Source organism: Archocentrus centrarchus, unplaced genomic scaffold, assembly GCF_007364275.1.
Source record: "Archocentrus centrarchus isolate MPI-CPG fArcCen1 unplaced genomic scaffold, fArcCen1 scaffold_32_ctg1, whole genome shotgun sequence".
NCBI lineage: Eukaryota > Metazoa > Chordata > Actinopteri > Cichliformes > Cichlidae > Archocentrus > Archocentrus centrarchus.
This window is the reverse complement of record NW_022060260.1, coordinates 3,039,159-3,057,898: the sequence shown is the minus strand read 5'-3', so window position 1 is coordinate 3,057,898 and position 18,740 is coordinate 3,039,159. Positions and strand designations below refer to the sequence as shown.

The following is an 18,740-nucleotide window of genomic DNA, read 5'->3' as shown; positions in this document are numbered from 1 at the left end:
GCGATTTTTGCCGCGTGGGCGGCGCAGAGACGCTGGGGAAACCGTATCTGATGGGGAAACGCGGCTCGACGTAACACCTGTATTGTATCGAAGCTTCAAAACAATCCCATCTGCACAGTGACACCTGCTGGCCAATGTGGTTATTGCCACGTCTTGGTAATGATACTCGATGAAACAACGACACATACGCGCCCTGCACAAGTCCAAACAAAGCTCCTGATTATATCTGAGTATCAATAATTATGATCAACACATGTTTTGGAGAAAACAAGGAGCTGCAGTGAACACTATTTTCTCTCTGTTAACATTCGTGAGGCTGTTTCAACTGCTTAGTAATTCAGTGGAACACACAATAAACCGATTTATAAAATATAACATACTGAGAAAAGATGCTGTGTTTATTGTGGTAACCACGCAGCTGTCTTTGGGCTCAGTCGGCTTTGTTTCTTGCCAGCGCTGGAAAAAATAACTAAAAGTTTTGATCTTTTTGGTTGACTTTTAAGCTTTCTGGGAGTTCGTGTCATCAGGTTTTCACACTGGTAAACAAAGCTAGAAGCTGGTGTAGCCTTTGGCTTTATTTTCTATTCATTCAAAAATAAATGCTAAAGAAAAACAAAATATTTTCCTCCTTTAAAATGAAGGTTAAAATTAAGTTTTCATGGGCTCATTCTGGCCAGTCTCAACAGTCATTTTCACATCTTCACACTGACCTCAGTTTGTGAGATATCTATACCAGAAGCCGCAGTGGGGATAAAAAAAAAACAAGCAAACCCTCATTTGTCATGAAAATTGTTCATAAATAGTTTGCCTGGACGTGGTTTTTCTTGATTTAAAAACAAATGTATTTATTTTCAGTAGGAACCTCCTGCTGTTCAGTGTGCGGGTCGCAGGTTGCAGCATCAGCGTTATGGACGGTTTCGGAGGTCCAGGCCCGTCCAGTCAAGTCACTGTGACCCATCAGCTGAATTCTACTGATACATTTCAACTGTAATTATACAAATTCATACAATATTGTAATACCGGTGTCACCAGTAAATTATTGCAGTGCGATCACAGTTTATTTGGTTCATCGCTTCTGTGGCGATCGTGGTGACCAACATGACTGTGGAGGACACTGAACGGAGGGTGGACGCAGGTCAGACTGGGGGAAGTTCCTCTAATGTCTCTGAAAATAAACAGAGGTCATTCAGCGCGTGCAGAAACAAATGGAGGATTTTCAGCGCTCACAGTCAGCTGTCCCAGCGTGTGAGTTCATTGATCCACTTTTGCACCGAAAGAAATGTTTCTCCTGTTTGTAAATGGGTCGCCTATGTCGTTCTTCACAGCCCACAGAAACAATAATGAGTTATAAGCGTGTGTCTGCTTGTATTAAATAGGAGCGTTGGTTAAAAAAAAAAAAAAATTTAAAAAATCAGCAATTACAAGGTCCAGCTCAAAAAAAAAAAAAAAAATGACAGGTTCATTAAATTAAAAAAAGGAAAAAAAAAATAATCCCGGCCGCCTGGAAACAGCAGGAGTGAAACGCACCAAAGCCTCGCTAAGCCACGGTCACGTGATGCGGGTGTTGCGAACCAGGTTTCGGAGCAATGTTTCGAAACACCTGCGCTTCAGAAGCTCGACACAGTGTCGAAACTTCAGTGTCGAGCTTCCCATCCCTACTTTTCTGTAGCTAAGCATATATGACCCTAAGACAGAACACCCATTTAGAATTGTGTAACAATACCAATTCTTTGTTAACATTGTTACAATTATGTCTTGTCTCCATCTGTTATTTTCATGTTTATTTATGTAGAATTCCTAAAAATGTATTAGTTCATTTAGTTTACCTCACATGTTTTTTTTTTTTTTTGTTACAGTACACAACAAGCATGTGAATACTGCTTCCATATTTCTTTCTCAGACTGGGGGCTTGATATCAACTCAGTCTTTCTTTCCTGCCTTCAGATACGCAGCTTTAGGAGCATTTAAAGTGCACACACATTCACACTAAACTGCTGTGCAGTGCTTTGCCTCGCAGCTGTGTTACTGTCAGTCAGTGTTGTGTGTTTAACCACCTCAGATTGTTCAAATATTAGAGGTTTGTTAGCCTGCACCCTGGACAGGAAATGGGGTATTGTTTTTGGTATATCTGTTTCTTAAAACTGGCAAAAAAAAAAGAAGATGGCCAGTGAATCCTAGATCACCTGATTACATTTTCGCCATAACTGGGTCAAGATAAAAAAAATAAATAAATAAAAAAAATCCTTCTCTTTGGCCCTGTGGAGCTGATGGACGTGCTGGCAATTTAAGATTATGTAGCAGCACAACAGCCTCGGTGAGTCTTCGTTTCAGCTTGTGTCGAAAGTACAACATCCCCTTTTCTGTGGGTGGGAAAATGCAGCACATCAACATTGATATGGTAACATGTTGCATTTGGTTGCTGAGTAACAGGTGAAAGTTGTGAGTGTGATGGGGCGAAACAGAGACAGTGATGCTGATAATCGGTTTTTGAAATGTGAGAGATTTGTGACATTTAGCGTGTTTGGAGTGTATAGTTAGTGTGTAGTGTAGTCATGGACGAGGCAGGTGCTGTCTCCAGGTGTTCAACAGGAGGAGGGACACACCTGGAAGTGTCAGGCCTGTGATGGCGCCCTCTGTCTGTAGGGGACAGGAACTGCTTTTTGGAGTGGCACAAATAGTTTGCGCGGCATCTTATTGTGACACCTGATTGTTCTGTAAGCAGCTGTACAGGAACACCTGAGGCACTGCCCCTCTGTTGGACCACAGTCAGAGCGTCCTGCAGCACAAGCTCCTCCCTTATGCAGACTTGTCATGAGGAGGGATCAGCACACAGATCCCTGGGTGTGACAAACAATCCAAAAAACAAAACAGAACTTTAATTTAAGATGATTTTGACACAAATAGAGACGATTTAAGGTAACAGCCACATCATTTTTCATGGCCTGACTTAAAAAGAACTATTAGTAGAAATCTTTAAAAAAATAAAATCTTGTATCTTGTGGCACAGAGTGGTTGGGTTACAGAGCAGGAAGCAGGCAGAAGAAGTGTTTCAGAGATCAGTGACAGGAGAAAGAATACATTTGATTTAGGACTGTGATCAGGGCTCAGCTGACTCAGTGACAGCTCACTATCATTGCTGTCATAAAAGTGTATTTGCTCCAGGCATTACAAACTTCTGTCTGTGAATGAAAATCATTCATGGCTGATTCTATATTTGTATCAACAGCTCAACATGAAACCAGCAGCTGTAGTATCAACATATTACTGTAACATATTTTCATTCATAATTTAGTCACTTCACCCCAACTCATATTTGTAGCTGAAGTCTTTTCATTAGTGAGTTAGTGAGATATCAGGACAGACTGTGAGAAGCAGATTACTCACTATTACAGCATGAAAACTGTACACCCATAATAAAACCTGCCTACACACTATACTAACGTTAAACAGGACGATGACACACACGAACGAAGTAAATGAATAAATAAAACATTATGTTCAGTCATTATTTAGCTCATCACTCCAGCACAGCTGACCTTTAGGATACAGCTGCATATTTATTCTGTAGGTTTACTGTTATCTCAAATAACGTTTAAATAAACTTTATTACCTTTGATGAATGAACACAAAACGCTGAGATCTGCAGCGGGTGGACGATTTCTTCTCTAGTACCGCGTCTCAGACGCGCAACAGCGCCACAGCGGTCATAGTGGCCACGAATATATTACATCCGTAGTGGTTTAGTGCTACCATAGAGAATGAATGGGAAACGGTTTAGCTAAGCTCAGCAGGGTCGGGCCTGGACAGTACTTGGATGGGAGACCGCCCGCGACGCTGAAAGCTTATCTTGCCTCCAGCAGGGGGCGCTGTTGCGTCATCATTATTCTTTTCGGACTTGTGTGCATATGCGCATGTTCACATTTACTGCTCTATTAAATAATATGGTGTCATCAAAAATTAGAGTGCAAGTGCAGCGAAGGAGCTCTCACTTTATTGGACATCTGCACTCAACAGTGCATCAGCTTCAGATTGCAGTGACACAAAGCAGTGTCCTCTGAAAGAAGCAGCAGCGCCCCAGTGTCAGAGAAAACAAAAGCTTACAGCACCTCATTTGATTTAATCAAATGAACAGTTTACCACTAAATGCAAAACCACACTGAAACACTTCCCATTAACATTTCAACAACTCAAAATGCTCATATATGTAGTGTAGGTCTGGTTGTGCCCCGCACTCCTGTTCATTCACACCTGGAATTAATTTAAAGCTGAAGATGGGTTGTAATTTGATGGCTGCTTTCCTTTAAGCATTGTGACTGGATGCCTTTAAAGATACCAGTTCATTACCTCTGAACATGTTCATTTACACTGAGGCAGGTTCCAGCTATGGTCAGCATATCATGTCCACCCACATAAAGATAAAGAAAAGAAATGCAAACACACAGAGAGAGAAACAGACTGCTGTCACTGATATTGTGAACTCAGAGCAAAGCGCACACAGTGTCCTGCTGCATGGAAACAAATGACCCGCTACAAACCGCTCAAACTCATGAAGGCAGGTCAGTATGTTGATCTAATTTATTCAGTCTTAATTTCTGTGAAGTCCTGATGTTCCTTTTGTAGCAGCTTCTATTTGATGCTCTCTCCAAATGCACATGCTGGTAGATCCTTACTGATGTGTATTAATTGCATAAATGGTTTTTACTTTTTACCCCAATTTACTTCTTTTCTGACTGCGCTCAGAGAAAGCCTGCATGTATCATCTTTTCCTGTGGATGTCAGTTATGAGGTAAAATTAAATCATTAATAATTTTTGCTTGTACTATTATGGATGTGCAATGTAAGATGTCAATAGCCTCTAAAAAGATATTAACATCTAAACTAGAGGGTGAGACATTTTGAAGAAATTTTGCATTTTCTTTAAGTGAATGTAAAATTTACTCTAAATATTTAGATATTTGTTTTACTGCAAATGTAACATTATTTGTGACCATTTATTTATTTAAAGGTCATCTTTCATAACTTGGCATTTTTTCTTCTTCTTCTTCAAAGCCGTGTCCTCTAAAAGCAGCAGCAGCGACCCCTGTCGGAGGCAAGAGAAGATTACAGCACCTGGTGTTCCCAGGCGGTCTCCCATCCAAGTCCTGACCCTGCTGAGCTCCCGAGAGGTTTTAAAACAAAAATTATTTTTTTGTTCTTGAAGCATTCAGACAGTCCAAGCACGGCAGGCTCCCATGTTTTCTATTGCTTTTTATATGGTCACACAGTTTTTCCATTCTTTTTTGACTTGGCCTGAATGGAAACTGGGAAGGATAAAAGACAAGAATTACAGCTGCACACACACACACACACACACACACACACACACACACACACACACACACACACACACACACACTTCAGTTTTAAACGGTTGTTTTTTTTCCAAATAGAAATCCGTCCCAGTGATGGAGAACTTTAATGCTGCTAATGTGGGTGAAACGCTCCGCTTAAACGGAGACACCTGAGCTGCAGAGTTTAAACGAAGAATCAAAGCAACAAATTTGTATTTTTTTATAATCAAGCATTTGAGTTACTTGAAGAATCGTTGCAGCTTTAGTATAATTTACACTGTAATAACTTAATAAAAGTTACCTTTTGAGCTCTTTTTAAAAAATAAAATAAAACTTAAAACCTGTTTGACAGTGTGTAGAACAAATTAACTCCCAGAAAACTTAAGTCAATCAAACACCAAACCAATCCAAACTTTAAGCATTCCCCTTTCATTTAGTTTAAAACCTAAATGAAAAGCACTAGTAACTGGCATTATATAGGAAAATTATAAATGTGTAAAATCATTGTCTGAAACACAAAAGCAAAGTTTTGGGATGAAAAATATATTTAGTTTGTTCACATGTACAGAACCAGAAAAACATAGTTTAATCCCAAAGAGAAGACAAAAGTGGAAATGTGTTACCCAGTGTTATAGGCCAATCTCCAACCTTCCTTTTCACTCAAAGATTCTAATAATGCCTTCGGATTATCATTCCGATTGCGAAAACTGCCAGACATGACAGGTCAAAAAAAAAAAAAAAAGATTCTTATAGTTGTAAAACAGCTCACTGATCATCTGCAGAGGAACGGTTTATTTGGAGAGTTTCAGTCAGGTTTCAGAATTCATCACAGTACAGAAACAGCATTAGTGAAGGTTACAAATGATCTTCTTACAGCCTCTGACAGTGGACTCATCTCTGTTCTTGTCCTGTTGGACCTCAGTGCAGCTTTGATACTGTTGACCATAACATTTTATTACAGAGATTAGAGCATACTATAGGTATTAAAGGTACTGCACTGCAGTGGTTTGAATCATATTTATCTAATAGACTCCAATTTGTTCATGTAATGGGGAGTCTTCTTCACACACTAAGTGCAGCGTGCCTGTCTACACTCCAGACCAGCTGGTGGCGGTAATGCACCCATTCGCTGTTTGTCTCTCCTCGTTAACGAACGTGAAGAAGCACGCGGTGACGGAAGTAACCAAAGCCATGGCGGCGCCCTGTGAGCGCTGACACTGGTGCCGGGAGACCTTCATCATGTGGACCAGCGGGAGGAAAATAGGAGCTTTTCTAAAACTTCTGAAGCGCTGTCAGCGCTGCCGTTGGGGAGCAGTGCGGAGGGGGCCGGCTGAAGGCCGGCTCTGCAGATTGTTATCATCATCATCAGCAGCAGCAGCAGCCCCCCCGTGGAAGCTCCTGTTCTTCGGCACCGATCAGTTTGCTGTGGAATCTCTGAAGCTTCTCACAGCCAGCAGGTGCGAAACCCACAGCGAGCCTGAGGCAGCCTGCAGGCTCACACACAATCACACACACAGACACACAGCGTACAAGAATGATGTACATCCTTATTGAAATCGAGAAAATATTCTCAGACACAAATAATCAATAGTCAATACACAACAGTTCAATACGCTCTGCCACAATTAAATCCCCTTCCCCTCAGTGCTGTTCGCATATTAAATATCCATATTTAATACGGAGTAAGTTCAAAATATAACTACACAAAACGCTGTCAGTGTTATAAAATGATAAAAACTCCACTGTAGCAGATTCTGGAGGCAGCGGTCTTTGAAGACATTTCAGCAGCATGTGTAAGTTTGCTGCGGCTCTGCTGCACTGAGATCAGCAGCACACAATAAACATCCAAACAGGACTCGGCTCCTCAGTTGTTTTAAACCAGACTGGACCGCAGTTTCATGCTGTGATCTTGGTCAGATGGGGATATAACGCATTTTTATATACATACCACACACACATCGATTACTGTCCTATTTTTCACTTTGATTTCCTGATAAAATAAAACTGTTAGTAACTAGTATTTGGCATTAAACCGTATCTTTGTTCTAAAGAGGTGAATAAACTTTGGTTAGGCTCCAGAGTTCAGTCTTTGTTTCAGCTCTACTTTTAACAGTTTGAGTCCACTCTCAGGATAATCTCCCTTCCTGCTGTGTTGTAGGAGCTCTGGTGAAGGGATAGTGGAGACCCTTGAAGTTGTTACCTTGACTGGAGATGTACCAGTGAAGAGGTTCGCTCAGCAGAACCACCTTCCAGTCCACAGCTGGCCCCCTGACGATGTGGAGGGACGGTTTGACGTTGGAGTGGTCGTGTCTTTTGGCTGCTTACTTCCTGAGAGGCTAATCAAGAAGTTTCCATAGTGAGTGTTTACTGTTGATCAGCAGATTGTTTAAACCTGTGCACTGTCGCCCTGCTGTGGTTTGGCTATTGTCTCTGCAGGATCTGGAACAAGTCTCACGGTCCCTGAAATGTCATGACTTTGGTTTGAGTACCCGCTGACACCAAATCCAGTTGCTGTCTTTTATAGCGCTCATCCCTGCTTTTTCTTTTCTGTTTTAAAAATAAGTTCAACATCTCAGTAACTTGAGCAAATGCACTGGGATAAGAACATAAAGTAACTGGTTACTCAAACTGTTTGGTATCGAACTGACAGAAAATGTAAAGATGGGGAATTATTGTAAAGCTTATATGACAATATTATCATGTCAGGCATGTTTAGGCTGGTAGGTAGCTGCCTGAACTCATCTGCTCTGATCTGCTCCTGCTACTCAAAGGCACCCCCCATAGCATGAAGCAGCTTTACACACACACGGGTGGCCAGCTGTGGGCAGGTGACAAATTAAAGGAAAACGCTTGGCCCTGTCAATAAGGAGTTTAGGTCCTCACTCATCAGTGAGGCCTCATGTACATCATATGCTGTGGCCTTCACAGTCACCTGGATCTTACTATAGGCTGAGCTCCAGCACTTATGGGAGATTTTATACCAATGCGACAGCGCGCTCCACCAGAATTCACAAAAATCCAGTTGAAGGAATATCGAGAAGAATGGTGTTCATTAGAGTTCTGAGATGTGGAGAATCGATGCTAAGGAGCACTGAAGCTGTTCTACACATAAAGCATGAAACCAGAACCTGAATATCTGTTTCTGTGGACGTTCTCTTTCATTTCAGCGGGATTTTGAATGTTCACCCCAGCCTGCTGCCAAGGTGGCGAGGTCCAGCGCCTGTCTTCCACACCATCATGCATGGCGACAGCATGACAGGAGTTTCCATCATCCAGATTCGCCCTCACAGGTAAACGGCTGGAAAACCTCTTGGTATTCTGGTCTGTTTCCTAATGACAACCATAACAGAGTTCAAAATCACCTCGCAGGTTTGACACGGGCCCTGTTCTTAACCAGCAACTCTATCAGGTCCCTAAGAACTGCACTGCTGATGAGCTCGGAGCTACTCTAGCCACAGTGGGGGCACGTCTTGTGAGTTGTTGAAACATGCAATATACAACTCCAGTTCCCAAAAAATTGGGATGCTGTGTAAGATGCATAAAAAAAACAGAATGCGCTGATTTGCAAATCTCATAAACCCATATTTTATACCATACTGTAATAGCTGCAGTATGCAGTTTAGCTGAAATATCCAAGGCCGGCCCTGAAAAAGACGTCATCTGGATGGGAGCATATGTTGCTCTAAAACCTTCAGCATGGATGGTTCCTTTCCAGATGTGCAAGCTACCACGTTCATAGGCACTGTTGCACCCTTATACCATCAGAGGTGCAGGCCTTTGAACTGAGTGCCGATAACAAGCTACTCCACACCTTAATGAAGAACCTCTGCCCATCTTTACTTCTGTTCAGTTAACCGAAACTTTTTCTTAAAGTGGTGCATTTTCTCAGTCAGAATTCTGTTTTTATTAACAGTTTACACAGCGTCCCCACATTTAGAACTGAGGCTGTAGAACATGCTTATCCTACCTTTTAGCAGCAGGATTGTAACATGACTGCTGTATGCATGCTCCTGATTGCAGCTGATTAACACACTGATGTCACTGTCTGAGAGAATAGAAAATAAAAGGGAGCAAGGACAAAGCGGCGCAACATTCGGTACGTACTCCTGAACCAGATACACATAGTTCTTTATATAAATCAAGGACCGGTCTTCCAACTTGCATCATGATTTTTTTCCCAACAGCCCCAAAAATCAAGACGTCCATGAGCTGGATGGTGTGGGAGGAACAGACTTGTGACCAAATTGACCGTCTCTATCGTTCCATTGGGTCTCGGGTAAGGCTCATTGCATAACTAAGTTATACCGGACTCACTGAAGATCTCTACAATGACCCCTCTCTCTGTCATCAGATACCTTTGAGGACTATGTGGATGGGCATGACAATAAAACTTCTGGATTTTGCAGGAAAATGTCACATTTCATTATCAGGTAAAGGGATTAAGTGAACCAGTAACAATGGGAGGTAGCACCCTTAAAACTAAATGGCATTTAAATAAACAGATCCTATGAGTGTCTGTGAAACTGGTGGAGGTATAAAGGAATGCCCGGCCCAGATTCTCCTCACAAAGTGGTTCTATGCAGGCACCTTTTAGTGTTAGCAAGAAGCTAGCCCACAGAAATGCAGGTCATGTGACTCCACCACTGTTGGTTCAACAGCTTCAAAGATATAAACTAGTGAACTTACAGGTTACAGGTCTGAAGCTCCCTGAAAAGCCTTCAGCTGATCCAAAATGCTGCAGCTAGAGTACTGACAGGGACTAGAAAGAGAGAGCAGATTTCTCCCATATTAGCTTCTCTTCATTGGCTCCCTGTTAAATCTAGAATAGAATTTAAAATCCTTCTCCTCACCTACAAGGTCTTGAATAATTTGGACCCATCTTATCTCAAAGACCTCATAGTACCATATCACCCCAACAAAGCACTTCACTCTCAGACTGCTGGCTTACTTGTGGTTCCTAGGATACTTAAGAGTAGAATGGGAGGCAGAGCCTTCAGCTTTCAGGCCCCTCTTCTGTGGAACCAGCTCCCAGCTTGGATTCGGGAGACAGACACCCTCTCTATTTTTAAGATTAGGCTTAAAACTTTCCTTTTTGATAAAGCTTATAATTAGGGCTGGATCAGGTGACCCTGAACCCTCCCTTAGTTATGCTGCTATAGGCCTAGGCTGCTGGGGGGTTCCCATAATGCATTGAGTGTTTCTTTTTCACTCACCTCTTTTCACTCTGTTTATACTCCACTCTGCATAGAATTGAAGTGAATCTTTAAAGCACGAGCTTGGTTGACATTACTTGGTGATTATTTTGAGTGAGTGTGTGTCACCTGTCATCAGCTAAAAGGAGGGTGAGGCTGCAGCACTCTTGAGAATATTAATAATGGAACTTCATTTACGTACTTGAAGTTGGCAGAATGTTGTCCTGGCCAGCGTTCAGAAAAGAAGTTGAAACATTGATGCCACAAAGAAACACATGGAATAATTACTGTACTCTGCTGTATGGTACTCCAGTATTGTACAGCAGATGCCATAACACTGGGCTGTCATTTCTCATTATCGCAGATCAAGAGAGGAAACCCATACCTGGTTCAGTGAGCTTTCAGAAGGAGACGAATACTCTGGCAGTTTGCTGTAAGGTTGGTCCAACTATGTTAAACTCAGGATTATTTTGTGACCGTCACCCTCCAGCACACCTGACCTTTACCCCCTGCTTACCACAGCATCATTCTTCTTTCTAGGAGCGAGGTGATTCCCTAATTTGATTTATTTTCACCAACTGGCAGATGTCCTGCTCCTGTAGATGAAGCGGGTAGCGAGCTCAGATGGCATATGACCACCTGTTACGGGAAACTGTTCACTGAGCTAAACTGGTACCCAGCAATATTTTAGTTTGCTTGAGAGGCACTGACTGAAGCTGTCAGTCTGTAGTTTGGCCAACTCTGTGTCACTACCTTTGTTAGACAGTGCCAGCGGCCGCCATGCTTGCGCTTAAGTTATTTTGTAGTTATAGACACAGTGACCGTAACAGTGATTGCATCATTAAAATCATCAGCCAGCTGTTGGCATGGTTTTATTGTATGGTGAGGAACGTTACAAGGACACAGACCTTTACTCTTATTCACTGTTGAGGAGTTTGAAATGTACTCAGCGTGTCTGGCAGCATAAACTCATGGTGGCAGCGGTTTGATACCAGCTTTCAGTCCGGCTTTCACAGTATTCTGTTCGTTCTGGTCACCTGACCTTTTGGTAAAATATCAGTTATAGAAGCACTACGAGTTTGAACTGCTTTCAGTTTTTTCTCTGGTCCTTTCACTTCAGATTGTTGCCCTAACTTTTATATTAATGTGTGTTCTAGGATGGCTGGGTGGGATTCAGGGCAGTGCTCCTTAAAAAACGACTCACTGCAGCTGATTTCTATAATGGCTACCTGCACCACACGCTGCACAACAACACGCTGTGTGAGACGGCCGAAGGACAGTTTGTCAGTAAAAAAGGAGGAACTGAAGTGCATCAAATGAGAAGGAACTCAAAGCTGTGATGCGACAATAATATTCTCACATGATCATCTGATGGCATTTATTACAATAACAATGGCAGTTGTTAATGTGTTATACTTGTCTGTTTTAAGGCATCTGCATTTATGCTACATTTATTCTCTACTGTATTTATGCTGTGTTGCAATAAATGAATGTAATGTTGATTGACAGACAACAGGAACAATTATGAACTGATTATCACTGCATGAAAAGTGGGTTTTTCGACAGTTTCTTGTATGTAATATTGACGCGCGCCTTGAGTTTTAGGGCTCTCCGCAGGAGGCTTTGGCCAGAACAATAAACTGTAGGGAAACTGCCGTGGACTCTCTGTGTCAGTGCTCCCTCAGCTCCCCCCTCTCCTCAGGTCTGGGGCAGGCTCTCATATGTAAAGGAGGTTTCTGTGAGTCATACAAATGCAAATCAAGCACTCACCAGTGGTCACCAGTACTCACCAGGGGTCTACCCCTCCCAAGTTGTAACCAACATATTTTTATTTCTACAGCGAAACATTCAAACAAGACTAAACTCACAAGAAATCATTCTAATTTATAAATTTGAATTATCTAGTTGGAAATATATTTTTGGAAGTTTTCAGCTTTTGTCCCTTTTTCCAATAAAGCTGTGAGCTTCTGTCTGTGAGCTTCTGTCTGTGAGCCTTTGTCATGGAGTTTTTTGTGAACCCTGAACTTTAGTGACTGAGGGAGATAAACAAAGGCTATAACTTGATTTTGGTGACACCACAAGCATTATTTTCATTGAAAAGCAAACTCAGTTTTCAGTCTAATTCACTGTAACAAAAAGTCTGTCACACCATCATCCTCTTCTGTGCAGTGGCTTCCCAGCTAGCATTGAACATTCAGACAACATCCCATGAACGCTGCTATAAACGTTCAGTGAATGTTCACATGCATTAATGACATTAAAGACTACCAAGGCAGATGGAATATGAAAATGTATAAACTTTTATTTTGCTATACATGGATGTACATAAGAGATATCAGCAAAACCTTCATGAGAAAAATGTAAATGTAAAAAGGTAAATAAAAAAAAAATAAGGAAAATTTTAATGCAACAGTCACCTTCTCAGTTGTCCTGCTCAAACAGACAGTGGATGTGTGAACAACACATCTTCCAGCTCATAGGGGGTCATTTTGACTGTTGGGTTTTCTCTGTATTATTGTAGGGTCTTTACCCACAATACAAATTTGTTACAAGAACAAATTTGTTCTTGACATAAAGGATTTTTTTCCTGTGTGTACAAGTGTTGGGCTGCAGTTTTGGTAGCGTTTGGTTGGTCCTTTGGTCTGAAACTGGCCTCCACTTTGGTCCAGACTGAAACTACTCAACAGCTATTGTAGTGTATATAAACTAGGACCGCAAATACTGTGATGAAACATGCACACCATGTACAAAACAGTCATCCATGAAAACTAGACTGTGTTAACGCAGGTAGGTATGCCAGTGTTATCAACTACATCATCCACAGTTTATATAACGCCAGTTCCAGAAAAGTCAGGATTCTGTGTAAAATGGAAAACAACACAATGATTTGGATATTTCATAAAACCATATTTTATCTAAAATAGAACATCTCACATTTTTAAACTGAGAAAATGTACCATTTTAAGAAAAATATGAGCTCATTTTGAATTTATCAGTTAACACATCTCAAAAAGTTGGGATGGGGCCATGTTTACCGCTGCGAGGCGAGCCGTCTTCTTTTAACAGTTGTGAATGTCTGAGGAGACCGACTGCTGAACCTTTCGTTCTTGTCTGATTCTACGATTCTAGCTGCTCGAGATTAATGGGTTAGCAAGCTATGTAACTGATGCTGAACACATCACCAGGTTGGGTATGTTCAGTTTCGGTTGAAAGTCAGCTGGAAGCGCCACATTTTCACTGATTCTTTTATTCACAGCTTGTATATACATGTATGTACAGTGTAATGTAGAGTCTCTGCAAGGGGAAAATTTTTTTAATTCATACCTTGCTAATATTATGAATGAACCCCAGCTTTAAAGTTAAAGCAGTGCACTGTCACTAGAAGGTGCATGTATTCAGTTGGTGATACAGAAACTGTTTAAATGTTTTTACCCCTCAGCTGAGAGTGTCTGATGGGGTATTGTCTTCACCCCAGGCTGGTAGGTGGCATCCATCCCACTTTGGATGGAGCACCTCTTTTTTCTAGATATCTGGCCAAATTTATTCAACCCCCCCAAAAAGTGACTATCCAGGGCTGAGACCAGGAAGCAAAGTTGCAGCCTTACACGCCTCTCTGCATCCCCATAGAGACTGTGTCTGCTCCCAGCCCACCAAAAAACAAATAAAAAAATCTGCAGAAAACTATTTTAAGCATAAAAATTCACAAAGAAAGATCAATATAGCATCCTCAACTGCACCAAAGAGTAAAACAGTTAAATGCAGTTTAACCCTTTATTTACCCACAGGCCCAGTAACTTCAAAAGTGCCGCCATACGTGAACTTCTGGCAATAATTACTGCAATAACTATGTTGGATGTGAAGTGCAATTTCTCAGGTTTCAGAGACTGTTGGAGTTTTTCTGACAGGACAAACAGTTGCATAATAACAGTAATTCAAAGTGCTTTTGATCAGACGTTTCAGTGGTGATACACTCTGTGTTAACCAGCTGTTTATGGCGAGTACGGGCAGGTAACAGGTGCATCTGTTAAAGGGTAAACTAATTGATGTGTGTCATCTGGCTTCATGGATAGATAAAGCTCAGTATCATCTGCATAACAATGAAAATGTATGCAATGCTTTCTAATAATACTGCCTAAGGGAAGCATGTATAGTGTGAATAAAATTGCTCCCAGCACAGAACCCTGTGGAACTCCATAATTAACCTTAGTGTGTGAAGAAGACTCCACATTTACATGAACAAACTGGAGTCTATGAGATAAATATGATTCAAACTTGTTCAAGTGACCTATTCCTCTGCAGATGATCAGTTAGCTGTTTTACAACTACTTTTTCAAGAGTCTTTGAGAGAAAAGGGAGGTTGGAGATTGGCCTATAATAACCTAAGACAGCTGGGTCAGTGATGGTTTTTTAAGTAACGGTTTAATTACTGCTACCTTTTAATAAAGACAGATTGGTCATATTTAAGACCAAAGTATTAATTAATGGTAGGACTTCTTTGAGCAGTCTATTAGGAATGGGGTTTAATAAACATGTTGATGGTTTGGAGGAAGTAACTATTGAAGTTAACGCAGAAAGATCAATTGGAGAGAAAGAGTAAACAAATACAGACAGTACTGAAAGCATCCGAACATGTGTGAAGGTTATGAAGAATTTTTTCTCTAATAGTTAAAATTTTATTTGTGAAGAAATTCATGATGTCATTACTACTTAAAGTTAAAGGATATTCAGCTCTACAGAGCTCTGACTCTTTCTCAGCCTGGCTACAGTGTTGAGAAGAAACGTGGGGTTGTTCTTATTTTCTTCAGTTAGTGATGAATCGTAAGATGGCTTAGCTTTGCGGAGGGCACCCCTTTCTGCGGCTCTGATAGCCGGCTAACTTCCCTTCGTGCTTCCTTGATCTTAGCCTCTAGTCTTCTTTTCCATGGAGGGTACTGCTAATTGTGGCTGTTCATCTTATATCCAAGCATCCCAAGAATCACTGCTGCAGTGGTACGGATCCACTGGTTGGTTTCAGTGATGGTCAAAGTAGGGACTGTCCGTAGTGTATTCACATCTTCTAGTAGACCTACAGAGGGTAGTCTTGGTAATTGGCCTTGGAGGGTCCAGGTTTCCAGATGAGCCATGATCTTATCTTTCAGGTCCACTTGTGCAAAAAAGGTCCACTTGTTCTAGTAGCCCACTTATGGTGTGTGTGTGTGTGTGTATATATATATATATATATATATATATATATATATATATATATATATATATATATATATATATATATGTTTGAATACTTCTTACAATTTCCAGAGAGCACTTTTTAGCTTCTGACGGCCCCTCATATCATCTGTTTAGCTCTTATTCGCTGCTGACAGCAGGTGCAGTATCTAGTTGTTGTTATTTCAACTCCAAATATGGGATAAATAAAATATTTATTGTCATCTTATTTACAAAACTTTACTATATTTTAATACTATATTTTGTCATTTTTATATATTTAGAGTTTACACTTTTTTTTTTTTTAATTACACGAAGATCTGTTAACTTTATCATTTTCCCGGCACTTGAAAATACCAAACAAATAAAACGTAAAGGAGTTTGCATGAAAAACAATTCCAGTAAACCTGAAGGTTTGCAGGACAGCAGGAACCGACGGTCCCTCCTGGGCTCCTTTCTGTGGACCGTACCACGTTACACTTGGATCCAGGGAACTGTCACGTGCACTTTCACTGCCGCTTCCCACAGAAAGAAATACGTAAGGTCGCTAATAAAAAATGTCTTTCCGCTTAAAGGAACGACTCTACATAACGACATTGACATACAAACCGGAGCGAATATCCCAGTAATGCTGGTGCTCACCAGGCCCCCCCGGACCTCTGCACCCCTTTGCAGTTGTTGAATGGAAACGGTTGGGCAGGGGAGACTGCCATTTTACACAGTGACTTCTAGCTACATCTATGAAGTGACAGCACAAGTTGTTCACACGTGTTGTAGTCCGCGTGTTTTCCCTGTGCCGCAGTATTAATAACGTCACACTGTTGTTTAATAAGCAAACATCCAAACAACATTTCGTCTTTTAAGCACAAATCCAACTAACAGTGACGTAAAGAGCCCGGGTAAGTAGTCATCGTTTTAAGTTGTATATTGTCGCAAACAGTACCGTGACAGACCCCCGGCTCCACGGCCGTGGAAGTGCTTGTTGAACCGCTTAGCTCAAAGCTTCGTGGAGAAGCAGCTGTTGTGCTTGAAGCGCAGTTTGATGACAACACAAAATTTTCCGCTGAAACCTGCCGGCTTTGGTTTGTGTGAGTGAGCTGCGTGTGTCTGTAGGATGTCGTGTGGTAGTACTGCTTCGTGGACAGGTTTGCGTGTTCTATACAAACACAAACGTACAAAATGCACATGCATGTGATGTCACCGAAGGCGGAAGTCAGCCTGTCACAGGGGACTTAAAGGTCCCGCAGAGCCTCTGAAAGCCGCTGAGTTTGTTTCTAATAAACTTGGACCTGTGAAACTCCGAAGCCTCTTACTGCCGGCACTCCCGGCATTAACACCGCCTCCCAGCCGTAAAAGCAAGTTAGATTTTCCCCATTTTCTACTTAGAAAACAGGCGACCAATAGGCCTGGAGCTGAACCCCCGATCACTGGATTGTCTCGGCCCCTCAGGGCTCAGTGCTGAGCGGAGCATCACAGCATGCTCCTACCGTCAGTGCTGAAAACAAGTCATTAGATTAACTTTAGGGTGTTTTTCGTCAGCCAGCTCATCGTGATAAGAAACTACCAGACTCAGGTGCTCAAAAGAGAGCGGCAATTTTACCTGGCAAAGCGCGCAACCTGTTGCTGCCTCGGTGGGTTGGTTAGTTTGTGTGACTGTAACAGAATCAGACTAATGCGCTCAGCATCAGTCACCACTGGCTGAAATGCAGCCCTGAACCGTGGCAGAGCCTCCAGCGTGTTTTCAGATGGTTGTAGACTGTTCAGCCTCTCCTGACCTTCTCGTTCCATACTGACAGTGATTTGAACCAGAAATGTCAAATCTGGATCCATCCCTCCATCAGACCTGCTGCCACTGATTTTCACTCCAGTTCTTGTGTAATGTGGCAGACCTCAGCCTTTCCTCCCCGTTTCCCTTCCCGAAGAACGGCTTCCTGACAGCCGCCCTTCCACTGAGAGCATCTCTGATGAGGCTTCAGTGAACAGCAGATGGATCAGCTGAAGGTCCAGAAGCATCTCTTCTCTGCTGGGAACTACTAGACAATTTGTTTGGGAAATATTAGACTGTCACTGTCACCACTCCTTCAGACTGCTTTCACTCAACTGTGCACAGCTGTGGCAGATTTGCCATATGCTAACTTTAGTGTTATTTGTTGTCGACTACCACACACCAGCTGACAGCCTCTGGATTTGTTAATCCCACCTGTGGTGGTGGTGGTGGCATCGGTTAAAACAACAAAATATGTATATATTTGAAAACATGAAATGTTACAAAAACTCATATTCATAAATCATGCTTCTTTTACCCAAAGCCAACAAATTATATTGAAAGACAGTTCAGCTCAGCTTTAGCATATTTATTTGTGTGTTGAGTGTCATTGTTAAATATTATGTTTTGTGATGTTATTTGTAATTTTTTTGTGTCTTGTCCTTGTGTGTGTGTGTGTGTGTGTGTGTGTGTGTGTGTGTGTGTGTGTGTTTTCTGTTAGCAATAGTAGCACCAGGCCTTGGATGGATAGCCTTGACCCTGAAACACTGTATATGTCTCCAGAGCTGAGTGCTCAGCCCGCACACCCCCTCACTACCTCAGAAGTTTCCAGCCTGGCACTGGGGGGGTAAGGAGCTTTAAGTCTATTCTGTTCTTTGATGGTAGTTTGGAGACTACAGAGAGTTTTAAAATGTGTCAAAAACAGATCTCAAAACTATAAATAAATTAATGTACTTCTGTGGTACGGCGAGCTTAACCACAATCGTACGATTGATCGATTTTCATACATAAGACGCCAACAACAACAAAAAACCTGAGTCAGGGTAGGACCACAACTTACAAAGTAAACTGACATCTTTTTTTATACTTTATAAACAAAGGCAGCCAACTTATAAACACCAAAATAATTAATTAAGCATTTCATTTTGTCAGCGTAATAAAAACACAGTAAACAGCCAGGTTTTCAAAAACGTGGGAAAAAAAAAACAGAAGACAATAACTTGTTAATTAATTAAACAATCTGATGCTTGT

General features: G+C 41.6%; 2 protein-coding genes across 9 annotated transcripts in view; both read left to right on the top strand.

Moving 5' to 3' along the window:
• Nucleotides 1–6,497: 6,497 nt before the first annotated feature.
• mtfmt (mitochondrial methionyl-tRNA formyltransferase) lies at nucleotides 6,498–12,177 on the top strand. Its single transcript, XM_030724180.1, has 9 exons — nucleotides 6,498–6,787; nucleotides 7,489–7,686; nucleotides 8,498–8,620; nucleotides 8,700–8,802; nucleotides 9,351–9,426; nucleotides 9,515–9,606; nucleotides 9,682–9,760; nucleotides 10,887–10,960; nucleotides 11,680–12,177. Exons 1-9 carry the CDS (start codon nucleotides 6,570–6,572, stop codon nucleotides 11,860–11,862), a joined length of 1,146 nt encoding a protein of 381 aa, XP_030580040.1. The 5' UTR covers nucleotides 6,498–6,569; the 3' UTR covers nucleotides 11,863–12,177.
• Nucleotides 12,178–16,375: 4,198 nt separating this feature from the next.
• Nucleotides 16,376–18,740, top strand: part of celf1 (cugbp, Elav-like family member 1) — a 44,807-nt gene continuing 42,442 nt past the window's right edge. For 5 of the 8 annotated variants that reach the window (XM_030724150.1, XM_030724149.1, XM_030724148.1 and 2 more), the window contains exons 1-2: nucleotides 16,376–16,623; nucleotides 18,211–18,336. In XM_030724150.1, coding sequence (XP_030580010.1) covers nucleotides 18,233–18,336 — 104 coding nt within the window. In that variant the 5' untranslated portion in view covers nucleotides 16,376–16,623; nucleotides 18,211–18,232. The remainder of the gene's footprint in view (nucleotides 16,624–18,210; nucleotides 18,337–18,740) is intronic. The other 3 variants (XM_030724146.1, XM_030724147.1, XM_030724151.1) reach the window with 3 other exon arrangements.